At 38.6% G+C, this 22,074-nt stretch overlaps 1 protein-coding gene across 2 annotated transcripts in view; it reads left to right on the top strand.

Annotated features, from left to right (window-relative positions):
• The window catches only part of CAV1 (caveolin 1), a 36,699-nt gene extending 24,069 nt beyond the window's left edge, over window positions 1–12,630 (top strand). For both annotated transcript variants that reach the window (XM_047695177.1, XM_047695178.1), the window contains exon 3: window positions 10,412–12,630. In XM_047695177.1, coding sequence (XP_047551133.1) covers window positions 10,412–10,753 — 342 coding nt within the window. In that variant the 3' untranslated portion in view covers window positions 10,754–12,630. The remainder of the gene's footprint in view (window positions 1–10,411) is intronic.
• The last annotated feature ends 9,444 nt before the right edge of the window (window positions 12,631–22,074 follow it).

The raw sequence follows: 22,074 nt of genomic DNA on the forward strand, positions 1-22,074 counted from the left end.
GTGTTCCCGCCCCAGATTTACATTTTTCTTAGGGCTACACAGGGATCCTCTGGGAATCCAAGTAATTGCAGGCATTTACACAATCCAGGCCTCCTCTTTTTAGTTGGTGTTGCAAGAACACTGCAGTCTTTTCCCTCAGTGGTGCTAATTTGGCCCAGTAAACACATGGGTATTGGCCCTTGCCCCTGAGAAAACACACTGACATTAGGGCAAAGTTCCTGTGTTCTGGTAACATTTAATTGTGCTAGTTCTCAACCCCCTCTCTACACCCACACATTCATGCACATTTATTCTGTTGACTTCAAAAGCTACTCAACATGTTGGAAATATGTGTGAGAACAATGAAGGGAGCTTGTAATTAGTCTAAACCTTCTTTCTGGATGACTGGGTTTGGTACATATGTGAAAATTTTAGAAGTACATATTTGATATTTTTAAATATACTTTTGTTTATACTGGGTTTAGAATCATGAAAATAAATCAGGATTTCTATTGCCAGTTAGTGTGTTTTCATAATAAATAAGTCATTCATCTTTGTCCAATAATACATATTTAATAGGTTTAAATTAGGAAAAGCTTTTCAGAGGGAATTTCCATTCATTATCCACCAACATCCAGATGCCATCCAGCATATGAGGAACTTCCAGAGAGAAGCAGGAAGCAAACCAGGGCTTCAAGGCACGGAGGGAAAAGAGTAGCATAGACAAAAAGGAGTTCTTACTAGATCCAAAGGTGCAGGCAAAACTCTGATTTAGTCTTTTGCATGAGAAAAGAGGAGAAATCTTGTTAAAAATAGATTCCCCAGGTCCTGCCCCAGAGAATCTGATCTGAGAATAAAATGGGGCTGAGTTTTGCATTTTAACAAGCATCCTCTCCAGCTGATTCCTTTGCCACATGGTCCATTCTGAGAACCCCTGGGAACTGGGACCCCTATGCTAGTTCACTCATAAGTATGAAGTGTAAGAGTCCATAATTGGTGATGGACCTTCTATATGGAGCTGGCTCTTAGTCTTTGGTACATATTATAAATCCAGGCCACTTTAAGGTAAATAAATGATTGCACCATAAGTAGCCTAAAACTTTTCTAACATTCTGTTTGACATGAATTGAAGAAAGTTGAAAATGCTCTTTCCTTTTTATATATTTCTGAATTTTGCCCCAAGACTGAAGTCTAGGATATTTATTTTGTTGTTGTTATTGTTTATATAAATTCAATTAATTAACATCTAATGTATTCTTAGTTTTCGAGGTAGAGGTCAGTGATTCATCAGTCTCAGTGCTCATTACATCACATTCCCTCCTTAATGTCCATCACCCTGTCACCCCATCCCCTCACCTCCCTCCTCTCCAGCAACCTTCAGTTTGTTTCCTATGATTAAGAGTCTCTTATAGTTTGTCTCCCTCCCTGATTTCATCTTATTTTATTTTTCCCTCCCTTTTCCTATGATCTTGTTTTGTTTCTAAAATTCCAAATGTGAGTGAGATCATAATTGTCTTTCTCTGATTGATTTATTTCACTTAGCATAACACCCTCTAGTTCCATCCATGTCATTGCAAATGGCAATATTTCATCCTTTTTTTTTTTAAAGATTTTATTTATTTGACAGACAGAAATCATAAGTAGGCAGAGAGGCAGGCAGAGAGAGAGAAGGTGGGAAGCAGGCTCCCCGCTGAGCACAGAGCCCGATGTGGGGCTCGATCCCAGGACCCTGGGATCATGACCTGAGCTGAAGGCAGAGGCTTTAAACCACTGAGCCACCCAGGTGCCCCAAATATTTCATCCTTTTTGATGGCTGAGTAATATTCCTTTATATACACAACACACCACTTCTTTATCCATTCATCTGTTGATGGATATCTGGGCTCTTTCCTTAGTTTGACTATTTTTGGACATTGCTGCTATAAAGTTGGGGTGCACATGCCCCTTCAGATCACTATATTTGTATCTTTGGGGTAAATACCCAGTAGTACAATTGCTGGGTCATAGGGTTGCTCTATTTTCAACTTTTGGAGGAAACTCCATACTGTTTTCCAGAGTGGCTGCACCAGCTTGCATTCCCACCAACAGTATAAGAGGGTTCCACTTTCTCGACATTTTCACCAACATCTGTCATCTGACTGGTGTGAGATAGTATCTCATGGGAATTTTGATTTGTATTTCCCTGATGCTGAGTGATGTTGAGCATTTTTTCATGTGTCTGTTGGCCGTTTGTACGTCTTCTCTGGAGAAATGTCAGTTCATGTCTTCTGCCCATTTCTTGATTGGATTATTTGTTCTTTGAGTGTTGAGTTTGAGAAGTTCTTTATAGATTTGGGATACTAGCCCTTTATCTGATAAGACATTTGCAAATGTCTTCTCCCATTCTTTGGTTGTCTTTTGGTTTTGTCAACTGTTTCCTTTGCTGTGAGAAATGAAGTCCCAATAGTTCATTTTTGCCTTTGTTTCCCTTGTCTTTGGAGACATGTCCAACAAGAAGTTGTTGTGACTGAGGTCACAAAGGTTGCTGGCTGTGTTCTCCTCTAGGATTTTGATGGATTCCTGTCACACTGAGGTCTTTCATCCATTTTGAGTCTATTTTTGTGTATGATGTAAGGAAATGGTCCAGTTTCATTTTTCTGCATGTGGATGTCCAATTTTCCCAACACCATTTGTTGAAGAAACTATCTTTTTTCCATTGGATATCCTTTCCTGCTTTGTCAAAGATTAGTTGACCATAGATTTGAGGGTTCTATTCTGGGTTCTCTATTCTATTCCACTGATCTATGTGTCTGTTTTTGTGCAGTCCTGAGGATTATAGTTTTGTAATAGAGATTGACCAGGATATTTATATACATTCACTATATATAATTTTCTATAAGCATGAGAATTGAATTATCTAACAGAGAAGAGAAATGAAATAGAACATAAGAAAAAAATACCTTGAAAAAAATACCTCTTTTCAATACCTTGAAAAAAAATAACAAATGATAATCAAGATAAAGATGATTTGTTTGGGGATTGTTTTAATTATCCCTGGTGGCATTAACAAATCACCCCAAAATTCAGTGGCCTATAACAACAAATGTTTATTATCTTGTGGTATGTCAGAATTCCAAGTGTGGCTTAGCTTAGTAATTCTGGCTCAGGGCCTCTCAAGGCTGCAACCAAGGTATCAGAGCTAGAATCACTTCAAGGCTCAACTGGGAAAGGACCTACTTCCAAGCCACTCACATGGCTGGTAGCAGAATTCAGTTCCTCCCAAGCTGTTGGACTATGGGCCTCAATTTCTCAATGATTGTTGGCCAGTGCCCCCCATCAGTTCCTTACACACAGACCTCTCCATAAGGCAACTCACAATATGGCACTGGCTTCTAGCAGGGTAAGCAAACGTGAGAGTAAGAAAGGAAGCAAGGCAGATGCCACACTCTTTTGTAACCTAATTTTGGAAGTGACACCCCATCACTCTTGCCATGTTTTATTATTTAGAATCACATCTCTAACTCCAGCCCACAGTGAAGGGAGTATATTACATGGGGCAAGAATACCAGGAAATAGGGGAGAAGGAATCATTGGGAGCCATCCTAGATGTTACTTATCACAAATATGTGTCTTTCATAATAAATTTATCATCCTATTTATGCTTTACTAAAATTAAATGTTAACGTAAAGCAAACATTTTGTGATACAGGTTAGAAGCATATTCTGGGAATAGAGTCTACTAGTGCTAAAAAGATACATTGAGGTTAGAAATTGAACTCAGATCTCTAAATGCGGAGATATACAACTACTATGTCAACCAACAGAAAAGACTATTAGTTATTGTATCACTTAGGAATGTTTTCTGCTGTAGGTAACTGAAAATCTGAATAGCTGTGGCTTAAAAATAAGTGTATATATGTGTTACCCAAGAAGCCCAGAGATGGACAGCTACTGGCATTGTTTTTATAGGTTGACAATGGCAAAAGCACTATCTTTTATATTCTTGGCCTTTAAAACATGCATGTCACCTCCTTGTCACATGATGACTTCCCTACATCAAGGCAATACATAATTTAAGCAGGATAAAAGGGCAAAGGGCCACATCAAGCACCTCTGTCTCTTTTCATAAGGAAGATAAAGTTTTCCTGGAAGTCCCACCCAGCAGACTTCCATTTAGGGAGAACTGAGCCACATGTCTTCCTTAAACAAATCTCTTGCCAAGGAGACTAACACTATCCTCACAAGTCTAAACCAACCTAACTTATCTGTGAGATCAAAGGATTATTTCCATTACCTGAATAAATCAGAATTCTGTGGATGTTGGGCAGACAACACACAAGGTTTCAGTAAACACCTTGTATATTGTTAGTTATGTGTTCTATATATCTAATACATTCACAATTTCTACTAAGAGTCTAAAAAGATATTTCCACATATAAACAGAATATGCAAGCTTCATATTCTTTGAGATTCTAGTACTTTAAGTTTTCTTCTTCAAAAATAAAATGTCCAGATTTTAGGACAAAAAAATGACCCTGAAAACAAACAAACAAAAAACCCAAAAAACAAAAACAAACAAACAAAAAAATGACCCTGTATTTTATAAATCCTGTGTACATATAAAAAATGTTTTAAATATGGTTATGACATACTTTTAACAAGATTAAACCTTTTTAGATTTATTACCTTAGTAAAGTATTATCAAAACACAAGACAGATTGCTTTTCTTGATGTCTGTTGCTAGATTTTTGTTGATTTATGTTTCTGAAATTATAGCATCATAAGTCAATGCTGCATAAAGGAATTTAATGTTATTTATAAAAATCTAGTAATATAAACTGTTGATTCCTTATAAAGCATCTATTAAGACATAGAAATATCACTGAAACACATTCATGCCTTTGATCTTGAGGTCTGCATAAGGATTCTTGCCAGAAGGGCAACTTGTTCCATGGATTACAGAACAGAAAATCAATTCTTGCAGACACAGGTCAACCTCGTCTGAGACATCTCATTTTAAGAAAATAAATAACACCTGCATCTCTTGGTGTTTGTTTTTGTTTTAAATCAAATCTCTAATTCCTCTTCTGCTCCAAATCTAAGTGAGCAGATAAAGTTCCTGTCTAGGTAAGACATACTCATTAAGGAGTAAGAGGAATAAGTTCCTGAAGAAATGTGACTCCAGAGTGACAGTTTTAATGAGGGATAAATCAGCCAATGATGGATGTGAACAATGAACACACTAGGGATTGTCAGAGAGAGGCACCATCACTTACTCAGCAGTAGCCCTATGGGACCTCTTGAGAGCAAGATGATGTTCAAGTTCCAATGCAAACCTCTCTGTCTTTTGCAGCAGCTACAGCAGCTAGACTGACAGGGGATGTGTAGCAGACAGGAGCAGAAGAGCCCAGTAGAGTTCCTAAGCCTGAATTCTTTTTTTTTTTTTTTTTAAGATTTTATTTATTTATTTGACAGAGAGAGATCACAAGCAGGCAGAGAGGCAGGTAGAGAGAGAGGAGGAAGCAGGCTCCCTGCTGAGCAGAGAGCCCGATGCGGGGCTCGATCCCAGGACCCTGAGATCATGACACGAGCCGAAGGCAGTGGCTTAACCCACTGAGCCACCCAGGCGCCCCCTAAGCCTGAATTCTAATCCTGTGTCTGCCATACCTGGGAAGGTACCCTTGGATCCAGTCATCTGACAACCTTGGCCATTAATTTCTAAGGATTCCTTTAGCTTTAAACATCTAAGAAAATGCTGAATCGGGGCGCCTGGGTGGCTCAATGGGTTAAGCCGCTGCCTTCGGCTCAGGTCATGATCCCAGGTCCTGGGTTCGAGCCCCACATCGGGCTTTCTGCTCAGCGGGGAGCCTGCTTCCTCCTCTCTCTCTCTGCCTGCCTCTCTGCCTACTTGTGATTTCTCTCTGTCAAATAAATAAATAAAATCTTTAAAAAAAAAAGAAAAAAAAAAAGAAAATGCTGAATCAACTGTGCTTTAGGTGATGGGGAATTCTGACCTAACGCTATATGGAATGACTGATTATCTAGCAGAACTCTGTTGAGTTCAGTGCATTACCAATACATATCAAAATGTGAAACAAAGATTTTTTTTGGAATATTCCTTCCTGTTTTCTTCACCCCAGGTAGATATTCAGAAATGTTCACGTTCATACTATAAAAAGGACATTTCTTCTAACTTCAAATAGAAGTAACCTTCAAGTCAATGCCTTAGAAGGTAATGAGAGACTTACAGGAGACCTGGAGATATGATTGGGGTAAATGGAGAAGGGATATGGTAAGAAAGATATAAGTTCCTAAAGATACAGTGTTGAGCACAGAGCTAGACCTAGGCCTGGGAATCAGAAGTTAGAGTTCTAATTTCAGCTTTTCCACTGGTTCATTTGGGACCTTGAGAATGTCTGGCCCATTTTAAACCTTCTGTGCCTCAGTTTCCTTATTTGCCAGTTAGAGTGAGAGTTCTTGGCTGAGTGCCCAGGATTGTGAGAACACACTGTGCAGGGCCAAGAAAATACAATCAGTACCAAAAATCCAAAACATCCTAGTTACTAGATGTCCTAATTTAAAATGGAAAAACTATCAACAGTAATTCCTTTAATAATCAAAATGGGAATGTTTTAGGAAACATATCTATGTGGGTCAAAATTAAGCAAGTATGACTATTATAGGGGCTTGTAACCCCAGGTATACAAAAACAAAATGAGCTCACAATTCGGGTTGAACAAGTTTCAGCTTTGCCACTTAACATTTGTGTAACCTTGAGCAATTTTTTAACTTCAAACACCACCCTCATCTATAAAATAGAAATAATGTCATGCATCTCAGAGAATTGTGGTGAAGATTGTTACAGGTGGAAATTAGTTCTTTTGAGCCATTGGTGCTTTGTGGTTGATAGTTTCTATTAAAATTCCCAATTAAAAAGCTTAGTCACCCACAGCAAGGAATTTTTAAAGCTACTATTTATTGAGCATTTACTATATTGTAATGCTCTATACCCATGTTAAGCACTTTACATAAATTATGTCCTATACTCTTCAGAAAAACCTACTACTATTACTGTTACAGAAATGGAAGTAGAAAGTAAGCTTTATTTCTGGTTCCAATGTGTTTCCTTTACATGCCTTACTTTCTTTTGCTCAGCTGCATCTAATGGGCTATACTTTTAGTAATCTCTAGCCATCTTAAATTTTCAGTACTAAAACAGCAACCAACTAACTGAATATATTTATGTAACATGTTATTTTCGTCATGTTGTTGTCCACCCCTAGAGACCTGCTCTAAATTTACTTGAAGGCAGTTAAGAATTTCCAATATGTTCGTTGAAAAAATGCATTTATAGTTACACTTAAAAAAATAAAGTTGTGATCAAGAAATCTCACCCACATTCATATGTCCACAGATCTTCATTAAGGACCAAATTGTATATATGATATACATAACCTCATTGCAACATTGTCCTTAGAGACCGTGTTTTGAGAGTTCTTACTGTTATAAGAAAAGTAAAATTCAGCAAATTCTTTTTTGTTAATATGGTTTTTAATTGTGAAATAGTAAAGTTGTCTTGGAGAAAATCTGAAAAATATTTTTCTAAAGTGATGTGGTATTGAAGAAAAAGTCAGTATCTTTCAGACCAGATTCAAAACTCAAATCCACCTCTTATCTATCTGGACAATTTATTAACCTTTCTGAACCTTGAATTTTTCCTGTAAAGTGGGAGTAATCTATGAAGAGTTGATGTGAGTTAAATGAGAACAGTGTCTGATCATAATAGCAAGTCAACAAATGTTAGTAACTATCCCTCCCTAGGAAATGCATCTCAAGGCAGGCATAATTCATGTTCTGCTTTGTAAAGAGGTAGGAATACCCTAACTCCAATAATGTGCTCCCTGCCCTCCTTTGATAGTAGACTACCTTTACTTTTTAATAAAAGTGAGGTACCCTCTCCCATTGTGCACTCAGAATGAATGTTCCCATTAAAGGGCATTCATGGACCAGGACTGCTCTTCTTTTGTCTGCTCTAGTGTATTACTTTTGGCTTCACCAAATATTTTTACATAATAAGGTCATCTTTAAAAAAAAAAAAACACCACTATTGGGTATCTTGAAATTGGATGAAGAAAAACCACAGGCTTTTATTCTTAATAGCTTTGGGAAAATACAGTGTCAGTACAAAACCCCATAGTGGACAATTAAGTAAAGTGCACAGAAATATCATTAAAGGATTGATCTGACTTGCCACATATTTCATGCAACCTTTTAAAACACACAAGTAAATGTTTTTCTCTGAGTCTAGATCTAAATAGGCAAAGAAAAGAGTTGGAATGACAATAAATCTGTTTTAAAAATGAAGTTAATTATGTAAATGAAGTATATGTAAATGAAATTACAATCATCATGCAAATGAAACATAATAGCAGAAATACCATTTTTTACATACTACCTTATTAAGGCATTGGACAATAGATCAAGAAACAGAATGTTCTAGAAAATAAACTTTTAATTATTAGTAAGCATCATGTACTTTTTCCAAAAGAAGTTTTATTGTGTTGAATCAAAGGTGGCATACTGGCACTGAGAAGCTCCACGGTCACCCAAGCAAGACCTCATCCCCTAATCCTGAGCTTGCCTGGATTCCTGATGATGTTGGCAGTCATCAACTTGTCTAGATTTCAAACTACATTAGATCCCTTCATATAGCTGCCTTTGCCAAGCAGATGAGCTGGCTCTGTCCTACTGTTCTATTGGTAATTTTTTAAATCCGTGCTTCAGTTGAGATTGTATAAATCCTTCTAGAAAGATAAAAGCTCTTGCGAATTCACTGTTTAGGTAGCAGGTACTGCGGAAGAGAATGCTCTAGGGAAATGTGTCAAGTTTGCATTCTGGTCCCACCACTGCTGTTTGCTTCCTGTTAGCAAATCACCTTCACCTCTCTAAACTTCTGTACCTTCTTTTGTAAAGGTATAACAACCCATCTTCTCAGATTGGTTTGAAATCCCAGATCATATAGAGACAATGCATGCAGAAGCACTTGGTTACTGTTAACTGCTTTGTACTGCAAATTCATTTATTTGATTACTTCCTTATGGCCACCCAAAGGAACTATTACAGGATTCACTGGTGTGGACCACTGATATTTGTATCTGTCTTTATATTCAAAACTTTACTCTGGGGGCGCCTGGGTGGCTCAGTGGGTTAAGCCGCTGCTTTCGGCTCAGGTCATGATGTCAGGGTCCTGGGATCGAGTCCCACGTCGGGCTCTCTGCTCAGCAGGGAACCTGCTTCCTCCTCTCTCTCTGCCTGCCTCTCTGCCTGCTTGTGATCTCTGTCTGTCAAATAAATAAATAAAATTAAAAAAAAAAAAACTTTACTCCGTTCGTTTAATTCAAAAATGAAGCTCTCCCTTAACGTGTTTTTAACTGCCTTCCTTTGTAACTTTCTTCTTGCTGTTAATGTCACCTCCGCTTTCCTTAGCTGGCAAATCAGAATCTCAAAGCTCATCTCAGGCTTTTCTCTCTCCCTAATCCTGAAGTAACCAAATCCTGTGGGGTCTTCCTTTAACATCCCTGAAATTCATTCTTTTATTTTCTTTTTCCTGGCCACAATTCCAGTTTGGGCCCGGTACCAAACTTGGGATATAACAACAGTCTCTTTGCCTTGAGTTTCTTTTCTCCAGCCTATATACTGCTGTCAAATTCATCTTGATAAATGACCACATTGAGTGTGGCTGCATTCCCCCACTCTACTATCTTCAATAGACCTTCCACTGTATGCAAAATAAAATTGAGACTGGCTTCAATCAGTCTTACTAGCTGTGCCCACACAGGTCTCGCTGCCTGCGAGACTCACTGTATCACCCTTCCTTGTTCCTGGGATCTTGCTCATGCCATTTCCAAAGTACCCTCTTCCTTCTTCTCCAAATCATACCCCATTTTCCAAGCCCTGCCCAAGTCCCACCACCCCATGAAGACTTCTTGAGTCCTCACAGCTCACAGTGATCTAATTTGCTGAAGAAAGTCTACCCGTGGAGTGTTCGGAGAGTCAGCAATCAACTATGCACTAATTACCCCTCAACACCATTTGTGTAGTTGTGTTGGAATACAATTAGCTTAGGTCATGTCATTTACATTTCACTGAGCGCCTAGTCTATTTATCCATGTTGCCAGGTTTTACTTAAATGCAGGAAGTTTGAAGAAACATGTGGAGAACATGTTAGAAATTCTCCTGGATTCCACCCCCAGAGATGCAGTAAGGAAGGTCCAGGTGAAGCCCAAATACCTGTTTCCAGCAAGTTCAGAGTGATGTTGATGCTACTGAGTACTTTCAAGCACCTCACACAGAACCCGTACATTAAAGCTAATATGTATTTATGGATACTCAGTAGTGTTTTTTCCTCTTTTCTTCTACTGTAAGCTCACATTCTGTCCCTTCTTCCTTTTAGATTGATTTTGAAGATGTGATAGCGGAACCAGAAGGAACACACAGTTTTGATGGTATCTGGAAGGCCAGCTTCACCACCTTCACTGTGACAAAATACTGGTTTTACCGCTTGCTGTCTGCCCTCTTTGGCATCCCAATGGCACTCATATGGGGCATTTACTTTGCCATTCTTTCTTTCCTGCACATCTGGGCAGTTGTACCGTGCATTAAGAGTTTCCTGATTGAGATTCAGTGCGTCAGCCGTGTGTATTCCATCTACGTCCACACCTTCTGTGACCCGTTCTTTGAGGCTGTTGGCAAAATATTCAGCAGTATTCGCATCAACATGCAGAAAGAAATATAAATGACATTTTAAGGATAGAAGTATACCTGATTCTTTTTTTTTTTTCCTTTTAATTTTCTTGGTGCCAATTTCAAGTTTCAAGTTGCTGGTACAGCAACAGTATATGAATGAATTTTCTTGGTTCAGAACAAAGAAATCACTCAGTTTTCATAACCATTATTTGTGTCTTCTGAGCTATTTCACCTATTTTCTTTTTTTGGTGGTCTTGATTTTTAAAACCCATTTAAAATTTTTTTCCTTACATTCTTATTTGCATGTGGACCATTGTTTTATTGGCTGAGATATGGACCTATTGTTGAAAGGTAACTTGAGAGAAATATGAAGAACTGAGGAGGGAAAAAAAAAAGAACAAACAATCTCAAGTGCCTATTCTAAAATGTTGATCATTTTATGGTAAGGGAAGAATTCCTGGCTAAGACCATTAAGTGTACAGGTATGTGGGCAGGTTTTAAGCAAACTCTTCCCCCACCATCTGAAGCATTAATAGACTGTTGCCATTCACTTTAATGATCCATCTGGATCTTTATCAAGTTAGAAAACATAATCTGCATTCACATGTTCCAACTAATGCCTTACACTTTTTGAAATTTTAACCTGTGATTCTTTCTGTGCCTGAATATTTGTTATATAGATAATGAGACCTAAGTGCCTTCCTGTTCTTCACGTTTTCCTTTTCAAATAGGGTCCAACTCATCAACTTTTATTAGGTCCAGCAGCCTTCCTGAAGACCAAAATTAGAAGATCCATTCTCCACGCTTCTTTCTAGCTCTCAGAAACAGAGTTGGATGAAGTTCACATCTGCACTTGATCACACAGCATCTTTATCAATATCAAGTATGGTGTACATCAACCCCATGAAACAAATTAAGGTGGACAAATGGGACTGAGCCCTCTCTGGGCTGACAGGAGTGGAAGCCAACTTTCCCTGCCTCTCATCAGCTGAATGAGGTCAGCATGTCTATTCAGCTTCGTTTATTTTCAAGAATAATCACGCTTTCCTGACTCCAAACTAATCCATCACTGGGGTGGTTTAGTGGCTGAACATTGTGTTCCCTTTTCAGCTGATCAGTGGGCCTCCGGGGAAGGGCTCATAAAATGGAGGCCATTGTGAGACTGTCAGAGTTGTTGCAAATGTGACCCCCTTCAAAGTAAAGCACTTGTAACTGTCTGTTATGCTGTGACACACAGCCCCTCCCCCTGCCAGGAGCTTTGGACCTAATCCAAGCATCACTTTGCTCAGAAAGAAGACGGGGAGGAGGCAGTAATAAAAGATTGAGGTAATTTTGCTGGAATAAATCAAATTCTTCTGAACTCAAACTGAGGAATTTCACCTGTAAACCTGAGTCATACAGAAAGCTGCCTGGTACATCTAAAAGCTTTTTATTCCTCCTGCTCATATTAAGAGTCTGACCTTGGGGACATTACTTTTAACCTTCAGTTATATGCTTTTATTTTTATTTTCATACACCTATTGGAACTCTGCTTGATTTTATTTTTCATCTCTTCTAGATTTCCTGACACTTTAATTATCAACCTGTTACCTACGTTTAAGTTTTGCATTTAAAACAGACACTGGCATGGACATAGTTTTACTTTTAAACTGTGTACCTAACTAAAAATATAGTATATTTGCATACTTCTTAAGTGTAAAGATATTTTTATCTTTATATGAGGAAAATCACTTGGGAAATTGCTGTGTGATTCAATCTGTAAACTCTATATCCCAAGACATGTCTGTTCTATTCCCTCATGCAAATCAACTGCTGGTCTAAAGATTGCTGAACTTTTATATGCTTACTGATATACTTTACACTTTTTTATCTTGCATGTCCTGTAAAGGTTACAACCCTGCACAATAAAAATGTTTAACAGTTCAACAGTCAGCTTCATTATTTTACCCTAGAACTGGTGTGTATGTCAGTGTCTGTGTTTGGGTGTGGTGAGCACGTACATAGTGTGTGTATGTATTTGTAGTATGGTTGTGGGAGGTAATGGTCTTACACTTGTCAGTTATTGCAAAGTGGGATTAGGTGGGATCTTTGTTCTAAGGCCATCACCATGCATATTACCTCAGATAAAAGTTATAATTAATAAGAATTTATTTAACAGTTTACCCAATGCTTTATTTAAGTTTTTATTTAAATTCCAGTAAGTTAATATACAATGTAATATTAGTTTCAGGTGTATGACACAGTGATTCAACACCTGCATATAACACCCAGTGTTAATCACAACAAGTGCACTCCTTAATCTCTATCATCTATGTAATCCATTTCCCCAACCACTCTATGTGTCATCTAATCTGAGCCCCCAACAACTTTGTGTGATGGATATTAATATTCTCATTTGGTAAGGGAAACATCCAGGGGCTAATGCTTTGAAATTTGCAATGTCTTAACTGGGATTTTTTTTAAGAGGTAGATGTATTTTTGGCCTTGGCTAAGTTTACATTCAGAACTTCTGTATTAGTCAGGGTTCTAGAGAGAAGCAGAACCAATAAGAAATATATTGATTCTTCATATTTGAAAATATACTAGTATATATAAAGACATATACATATAGATAAGGAGATTTATTTTAAGAAATTGGTTCACATGATTTATGGGAACTAACAAGTCTTGAGATATGCAGGGTGAGTTGACAAGCTGGAGACCCAAGAGAGTGTCAATGGTGTAATTCCTGTCTTAAAGCTGCTGGCAAGCTCAAGACCCAGGAAAAGATGATGTTTTAGTTCACGTCCAAAGGCAGTGAAGAAACTAATGTCTCAGTGTGAAGGCAGTCAAACAGGAGGAATTCTGTCTTATGCAGAGAAGGATCAGCCTCTTAGTTTATTCAGTGCCTTCAAATGATTGGATAAGGCCCACCTATACAGAGGAGTGCAGTCTGCTTTACTTGTCTACCAATTTAAGTGAGATTCATTTAAAAACACCCACACAAAACTTCCCAGAATGATGTTTGACAAAATATCTGGGCATCTTATGGCCCAGTCAAATGAACACATAAAATTAACTATCACAGCTTCCAAACAAAATTTTTCAAAGGAGATCCTCTTCTAATCTCTCTGAAATTCCTTTCATGAAGTTTACAGTCTCTCTCTTAGTTGGGCTCTCAAGAAAGCACTGAGGCTATGTATTTAGCAGCCCAGTCTGGCATTTGTATTTGCCCAATAAATCTATTTCTAGCATATGAACTAGAAACATGTCTTTAACCATGGTAGTATGTGAAATACTGGCCAAAGTTATGCACCCAATTCAAGCAAAATTCATGATGTTACTTTAAAGAGGGACTATCTTTCTTTTGGCTTTATTATTTGAATTTCTAAATGAATGCATATTAACAAAATCAAGACTTTCCTTATATATATTTTGGTTCAGCCACACACATGAAACAGTTCCATTTCTGGACCTACAAATAACTACATGGGTTCAGACAACTTTTATTCCATATTGGGAATAAACAGCTTCATACTTCACACTTTCACTAAGTGTTAGTTAAATAATAATACACTCTAACCTAATAGAGTAGAGCTCTGTCTGAATAGTTGACACATACCTTCTCTAATGTAAGCACTGATATTTATATGTTCCAGTTATAAATGAAAATCCATATTTGTAAAACCGGGCAGAAAGTGGAGAGGTAGAGAAAAATACCTGTACCATAACACAAAAAACAAAATCATAGAATAAAACATCATGGCTGTGAATACATAAAAATGTTAAACTCCTATATATCAAAAACCGTAGAAATAAATTTAAAACAATGATCAAGTGGGGGCACCTAGGTGGCTCAGTAGGTTAAGCCTCTGCCTTCGGCTCAGGTCGTGATCTCAGGGTCCTGGGATCGAGCCCCGCATCGGACTCTCTGCTCAGCAGGGAGCCTGCTTCCCCCTCTCTCTCTGCCTGCCTCTCTGCCTACTTATGCTCTCTCTCTCTCTCTGTCAAATAAATAAATAAAATATTTAAAAAAAAAACAATGATTAGAGTGTCAAAAGAAAGTATGTGTATCTATATATGTTCATATATATATAAATTGCAAAGCATTATAGTACACTGAAAATATAGAGAAATCTCATGTCAAGAAAAAGATGAATATAGTAGAAAATAGGCAAAGATATGAAAAGTTAATTCACAAAAAGAAATGCACAACATATCAAAACACTTATACTCATTAGTAATGATATAATAAAAATCAAAGCAATGAGATACTATTTTTGCCTGAGTTTGCAGTGATAAAAAAATAATAATAATATCCAAGTTGATGAGGGTACAGAGAAGCAAGCACACTCATCCATTGCTTTGGCAAATGTAGATGATACAAGGTTTTTGGAGGACAATTAAATGTACATATGATTGATCCAACAATTTCACTTATATGATAAAAATAACAGGGTAGGGGGAGAGGGCAGAAAGCTTGGGTGGCGGGGGGAGGAGTCAAGATGGCGGAGAAGTAGCAGCTGAGACTACTTCAGGTAGCGGGAGATCAGCTAAATAGCTTATCTAAACATTGCAAACACCTACAAATCCAACAGTAGATTGAAGAGAAGAAGAACAGCAATTCTAGAAACAGAAAATCAACCACTATCTGAAAGGTAGGACTGGCGGAGAAGTGAATCCAAAGCGACAGGAAGATAGACCGCGGGGGGAGGGGCCGGCTCCCGGCGAGCTGCGGAGCAACGGGAGCACAAAATTGGGACTTTTAAAAGTCTGTTCCACTGAGGGACATCGCTCCAGAGGCTTAACCGGGGTGAAGCCCAGGCGGGGTCAGCGCGGCCTCAGGTCCCACAGGGTCACAGAAGGATCGGGGGAGTCTGAGTGTCGCAGAGCTTACCGGTATTAGAACAGGGAAGCCGGCTACAGAGACAGAGCCAAGGAGTGACTCTCAGCTCGGGGTTACCTTGAACCGGTCGCAGGCTCGGTCAGCTCGGAGTGCAGCCGGAGGCCAGGGTGACGGGAGTCATTGGGCGCTGTTCTCTGAGGGCACACTGAGGAGTGGGGCCCCGGGCTCTCGGCTCCTCCGGGCCGGAGACCAGGAGGCCGATATCTTCATTCCCGTCTTCCAGAAATCTATGGAAAGCTCTCAGGGAACAAAAGCTCCCAAAAGCAAACCCAGCAAACCCAAGCGGTATACTCAGCCCGGCCCCGGGGTATACTTACCCGGGGTAAGGGCGGTGCAACTCCGCCTGGGGCAAAGACGCTTGAGAATCACTACAACAGGCCCCTCCCCCAGAAGATCAACGAGAAACCCAGCCAGGACCAAGTTCACCTACCAAGGAGTGCAGTTTCTATACCAAGGAGAGCAGCGGAATTCCAGAGGAGAAGAAAGCAAAGAACGGAACTCATGGCTTTCTCCCCATTATTCTTTAGCCTTGCAGTTAATTTTTTTTTCTTCTTTTTCAATTTTTTTTTCTCTTCTTCTGCTAAATTTTTTTAACTTTTACCGTTTTCTTTTTTAATGTTTTTTAAATAGTTTATCTAATATATATATTTTTTTTTCCTTTTTATATTTTTTCTTTATCGGCTTTCTTTTTTTAATACTTTCTTTTTTTTTTTTCTTTCTGAACCCCTTTTTATCCCCTTTCTCCCCCCTCACGATTTGGGATCTCTTCTGATTTGGCTAAAGCATACTTTCCTGGGGTTGTTGCCACCCTTTTAGTATTTTACTTGCTCCTTCATATACTCTTATCTGGACAAAATGACAAGGCAGAAAAATTCACAACAAAAAAAAGAACAAGAAGCAGTACCAAAGGCTAGGGACCTAATCAATACAGACATTGGGAACATGTCTGATATAGAGTTCAGAATGACGATTCTCAAGGTTCTTGCCGGGCTCGAAAAAGGCATGGAAGATATTAAAGCAACCCTCTCGGGAGATATAAAAGCCCTTTCTGGAGAAATAAAAGAACTAAAATCTAACCAAGTTGAAATCAAAAAAGCTATTAATGAGGTCCAATCAAAAATGGAGGCTCTCACTGCTAGGATAAATGAGGCAGAAGAAAGAATTAGCGATATAGAAGACCAAATGACAGAGAATAAAGAAGCTGAGCAAAAGAGGGACAAACAGCTACTGGACCACGAGGGGAGAATTCGAGAGATAAGTGACACCATAAGACGAAACAACATTAGAATAATTGGGATTCCAGAAGAAGAGGAAACAGAGAGGGGAGCAGAAGGTATGTTGGAGAGAATTATTGGAGAGAATTTCCCCAATATGGCAAAGGGAACAAGCATCAAAATCCAGGAGGTTCAGAGAACTCCCCTCAAAATCAATAAGAATAGGTCCACACCCCGTCACCTAATAGTAAAATTTACAAGTCTTAGTGACAAAGAAAAGATCCTGAAAGCAGCCCGGGAAAAGAAGTCTGTAACGTACAATGGTAAAAATATTAGATTGGCAGCAGACTTATCCACAGAGACCTGGCAGGCCAGAAAGAGCTGGCATGATATATTCAGAGTACTAAATGACAAAAACATGCAGCCAAGAATACTATATCCAGCTAGGCTATCATTGAAAATAGAAGGAGAGATTAAAAGCTTCCAGGACAAACAAAAACTGAAAGAATTTGCAAATACCAAACCAGCTCTACAGGAAATATTGAAAGGGGTCCTCTAAGCAAAGAGAGACCCTAAAAGTAGTAGATCACAAAGGAACAGAGACAATATACAATAACAGTCACCTTACAGGCAATACAATGGCACTAAATTCATATCTCTCAATACTTACCCTGAATGTTAATGGGCTAAATGCCCCCAATCAAAAGACACAGGGTATCAGAATGGATAAAAAAACAAAACCCATCTATATGTTGCCTACAAGAAACTCATCTTAAACCCGAAGACACCTCCAGGTTTAAAGTGAGGGGGTGGAAAAGAATTTACCATGCTAATGGACATCAGAAGAAAGCAGGAGTGGCAATCCTGATATCAGATCAATTAGATTTTAAGCCAAAGACTATAATAAGAGATGAGGAAGGACACTATATCATACTCAAAGGACTGTCCAACAAGAAGATCTAACAATTTTAAATATCTATGCCCCTAACGTGGGAGCAGACAACTATATAAACCAATTAATAACAAAATCAAAGAAACACATCGACAATGATACAATAATAGTAGGGGATTTTAACACTCCCCTCACTGAAATGGACAGATCATCCAAGCAAAAGATCAACAAGGAAATAAAGGCCTTAAATGACACACTGGACCAGATGGACATCACTGATATATTCAGAACATTTCATCCCAAAGCAACAGAATACACATTCTTCTCTAGTGCACATGGAACATTCTCCAGAATAGATCACATTCTCGGTCCTAAATCAGGTCTCAACCATTATCAAAAGATTGGGATCATTCCCTGCATATTTTCAGACCACAATGCTCTGAAGCTAGAACTCAATCACAAGAGGAAATTTGGAAAGAACCCAAATACATGGAGACTAAACAGCATCCTTCTAAAGAATGAATGGGTCAACCAGGAAATTAAAGAAGAATTGAAAAAATTCATGGAAACAAATGATAATGAAAACACAACAGTTCAGAATCTGTGGGACACAACAAAGGCAGTCCTGAGAGGGAAATATATAGCGGTACAAGCCTTTCTCAAGAAACAAGAAAGGTCTCAGGTACACAACCTAACCCTACACCTAAAGGAGCTGGAGAAAGAACAAGAAAGAAACCCTAAACCCAGCAGGAGAAGAGAAATCATAAAGATCAGAGCAGAAATCAATGAAATAGAAACCAAAAAAACAATAGAACAAATCAACGAAACTAGGAGCTGGTTCTTTGAAAGAATTAATAAGATTGATAAACCCTTGGCCAGACTTATCAAAAAGAAAAGAGAAAGGACCCAAATAAATAAAATCATGAATGAAAGAGGAGAGATCACAACGAACACCAAAGAAATACAGACAATTATAAGAACATACTATGAGCAACTCTACGCCAACAAATTTGACAATCTGGAAGAAATGGATGCATTCCTAGAGACATATAGACTACCACAACTGAACCAGGAAGAAATAGAAAGCCTCAACAGACCCATAAGCAGTAAGGAGATTGAAACAGTCATCAAAAATCTCCAAACAAACAAAAGCCCAGGGCCAGATGGCTTCCCAGGGGAATTCTACCAAACATTTAAAGAAGAACTAATTCCTATTCTCCTGAAACTGTTCCAAAAAATAGAAATAGAAGGAAAACTTCCAAACTCATTTTATGAGGCCAGCATCACCTTGATCCCAAAACCAGACAAGGATCCCATCAAAAAAGAGAACTACAGACCAATATCCTTGATGAACACAGATGCAAAAATTCTCGCCAAAATACTAGCCAATAGGATTCAACAGTACATTAAAAGGATTATTCACCACGACCAAGTGGGATTTATTCCAGGGCTGCAATGCTGGTTCAACATCCGCAAATCAATCAATGTGATACAACACATTAATAAAAGAAAGAACAAGAACCATATGATACTTTCCATAGATGCTGAAAAAGCATTTGACAAAGTACAGCATCCCTTCCTGATCAAAACTCTTCAAAGTGTAGGGATAGACGGCACATACCTCAATATTATCAAAGCCATCTATGAAAAACCCACCGCAAATATCATTCTCAATGGAGAAAAACTGAAAGCTTTTCCGCTAAGGTCAGGAACACGGCAGGGATGTCCGTTATCACCACTGCTATTCAACATAGTACTAGAAGTCCTAGCCTCAGCAATCAGACAACAAAAGGAAATTAAAGGCATCCAAATCGGCAAAGAAGAAGTCAAACTATCACTCTTTGCAGATGATATGATACTGTATGTGGAAAACCCAAAAGACTCCACTCCAAAACTGCTAGAACTTGTACAGGAATTCAGTAAAGTGTCAGGATATAAAATCAATGCACAGAAATCAGTTGCATTTCTCTACACCAACAACAAGACAGAAGAAAGAGAAAGTAAGGAGTCCATCCCATTTACAATTGCACCCAAAACTATAAGATACCTAGGAATAAACCTAACCAAAGAGACTAAGAATCTATACTCAGAAAACTATAAAGTACTCATGAAAGAAATTGAGGAAGACACAAAGAAATGGAAAAATGTTCCATGCTCCTGGATTGGAAGAATAAATATTGTGAAAATGTCTATGCTACCTAAAGCAATCTACACATTTAATGCAATTCCTATCAAAATACCATCCATTTTTTTAAAAGAAATGGAACAAATAATCCTAAAATTTATATGGAACCAGAAAAGACCTTGAATAGCCAAAGGAATATTGAAAAAGAAAGCCAAAGTTGGTGGCATCACAATTCCGGACTTCAAGCTCTATTACAAAGCTGTCATCATCAAGACAGCATGGTACTGGCACAAAAACAGACACCTAGATCAATGGAACAGAATAGAGAGCCCAGAAATGGACCCTCAACTCTATGGTCAACTCATCTTCGACAAAGCAGGAAAGAATGTCCAATGGAGAAAAGACAGCCTCTTCAACAAATGGTGTTGGGAAAATTGGGCAGCCACATGCAGAAAAATGAAATTGGATCATTTCCTTACACCACACACGAAAATAGACTCAAAATGGATGAAGGATCTCAATGTGAGAAAGGAATCCATCAAAATCCTCGAGGAGAACAAAGGCAGCAACCTCTTCGACCTCAACCGCAGCTACATCTTCCTAGGAACATCACCAAAGGCAAGGGAAGCAAGGGCAAAAATGAACTATTGGGATTTTATCAAGATCAAAAGCTTTTGCACAGCAAAGGAAACAGCTAACAAAACCAAAAGACAACTGACAGAATGGGAGAAGATATTTGCAAATGACATATCAGATAAAGGGCTAGTGTCCAAAATCTATAAAGAACTTAGCAAACTCAACACCCAAAGAACAAATAATCCAATCAAGAAATGGGCAGAGGACATGAACAGACATTTCTGCAAAGAAGACATCCAGATGGCCAACAGACACATGAAAAAGTGCTCCATATCACTCGGCATCAGGGAAATACAAATCAAAACCACAATGAGATATCACCTCACACCAGTCAGAATGGCTAAAATGAACAAGTCAGGAAATGACAGATGCTGGCGAGGATGCGGAGAAAGGGGAACCCTCCTACACTGTTGGTGGGAATGCAAGCTGGTGCAACCACTCTGGAAAACAGCATGGAGGTTCCTCAAAATGTTGAAAATAGAACTACCCTATGACCCAGCAATTGCACTGCTGGGTATTTACCCTAAAGATACAAACGTAGTGATCCGAAGGGGCACGTGCACCCGAATGTTTATAGCAGCAATGTCCACAATAGCCAAACTATGGAAAGAACCTAGATGTCCATCAACAGATGAATGGATAAAGAAGAGGTGGTATATATACACAATGGAATACTATGCAGCCATCAAAAGAAATGAAATCTTGCCATTTGCAACGACGTGGATGGAACTAGAGGGTATCATGCTTAGCGAAATCAGTCAATCGGAGAAAGACAACTATCATATGATCTCCCTGATATGAGGGAGAGGAGATGCAACATGGGGGGTTAAGGGGGTAGGAGAAGAGTAAATGAAACAAGATGGGATTGGGAGGGAGACAAACCATAAGTGACTCTTAATCTCACAAAACAAACTGAGGGTTGATGGGGGGAGGTGGGTTGAGGGGGGGGGTGGGGTTATGGATATTGGGGAGGATATGTGCTATGGTGAGTGCTGTGAAGTGTGTAAACCTGGCGATTCGCAGACCTGTACCCCTGGGGATAAAAATATATGTTTATAAAAAATAAAATTTAAAAAAAAAAAAAAAAAGCTTGGGTGGCTCAGTCAGTTAAGCATCCGTCTTCAGCTCAGGTCATGATCTCAGGATCCTGAGATCAAATGCTGCCCAGTGGTGGGCTCCCTGCTCAGCATGGAGTCTGCTTCTCCCTCTTCCTCTGTTCCTTCTTCCCCCACCCCTCCCCATTTGTATGCTCTCTCTCTTTCTCGCTCACTTTCTTAAATAAAAAATTTTAAAAAATAACGGAGATATACCAAGGGTCAATCACCATAAATATTCATTATTTGATTGTTGATAGTAGAGAATATTGGAAACAACATAAATAATCAGAAATAGGGAAGTGGTTAAGTAAATTATGGTATACATATTTAATAAGCTAGTATTAATTTTTAAATATTCTTATGTAATCAAATATTTAATGACATGGAAATATATTCATGATATAATAGTAATTTAAAAAGTAAAGTTAAAAATTATATGTAAAATATACTACTTTTTCCTCACTTTAAAAAATGGAGAGGAGGAGTCAAATAATTGTGTCATTTCTGAGTGCTTTACAGGT

This window comes from Lutra lutra, chromosome 11 (assembly GCF_902655055.1).
Source record: "Lutra lutra chromosome 11, mLutLut1.2, whole genome shotgun sequence".
Lineage (NCBI taxonomy): Eukaryota > Metazoa > Chordata > Mammalia > Carnivora > Mustelidae > Lutra > Lutra lutra.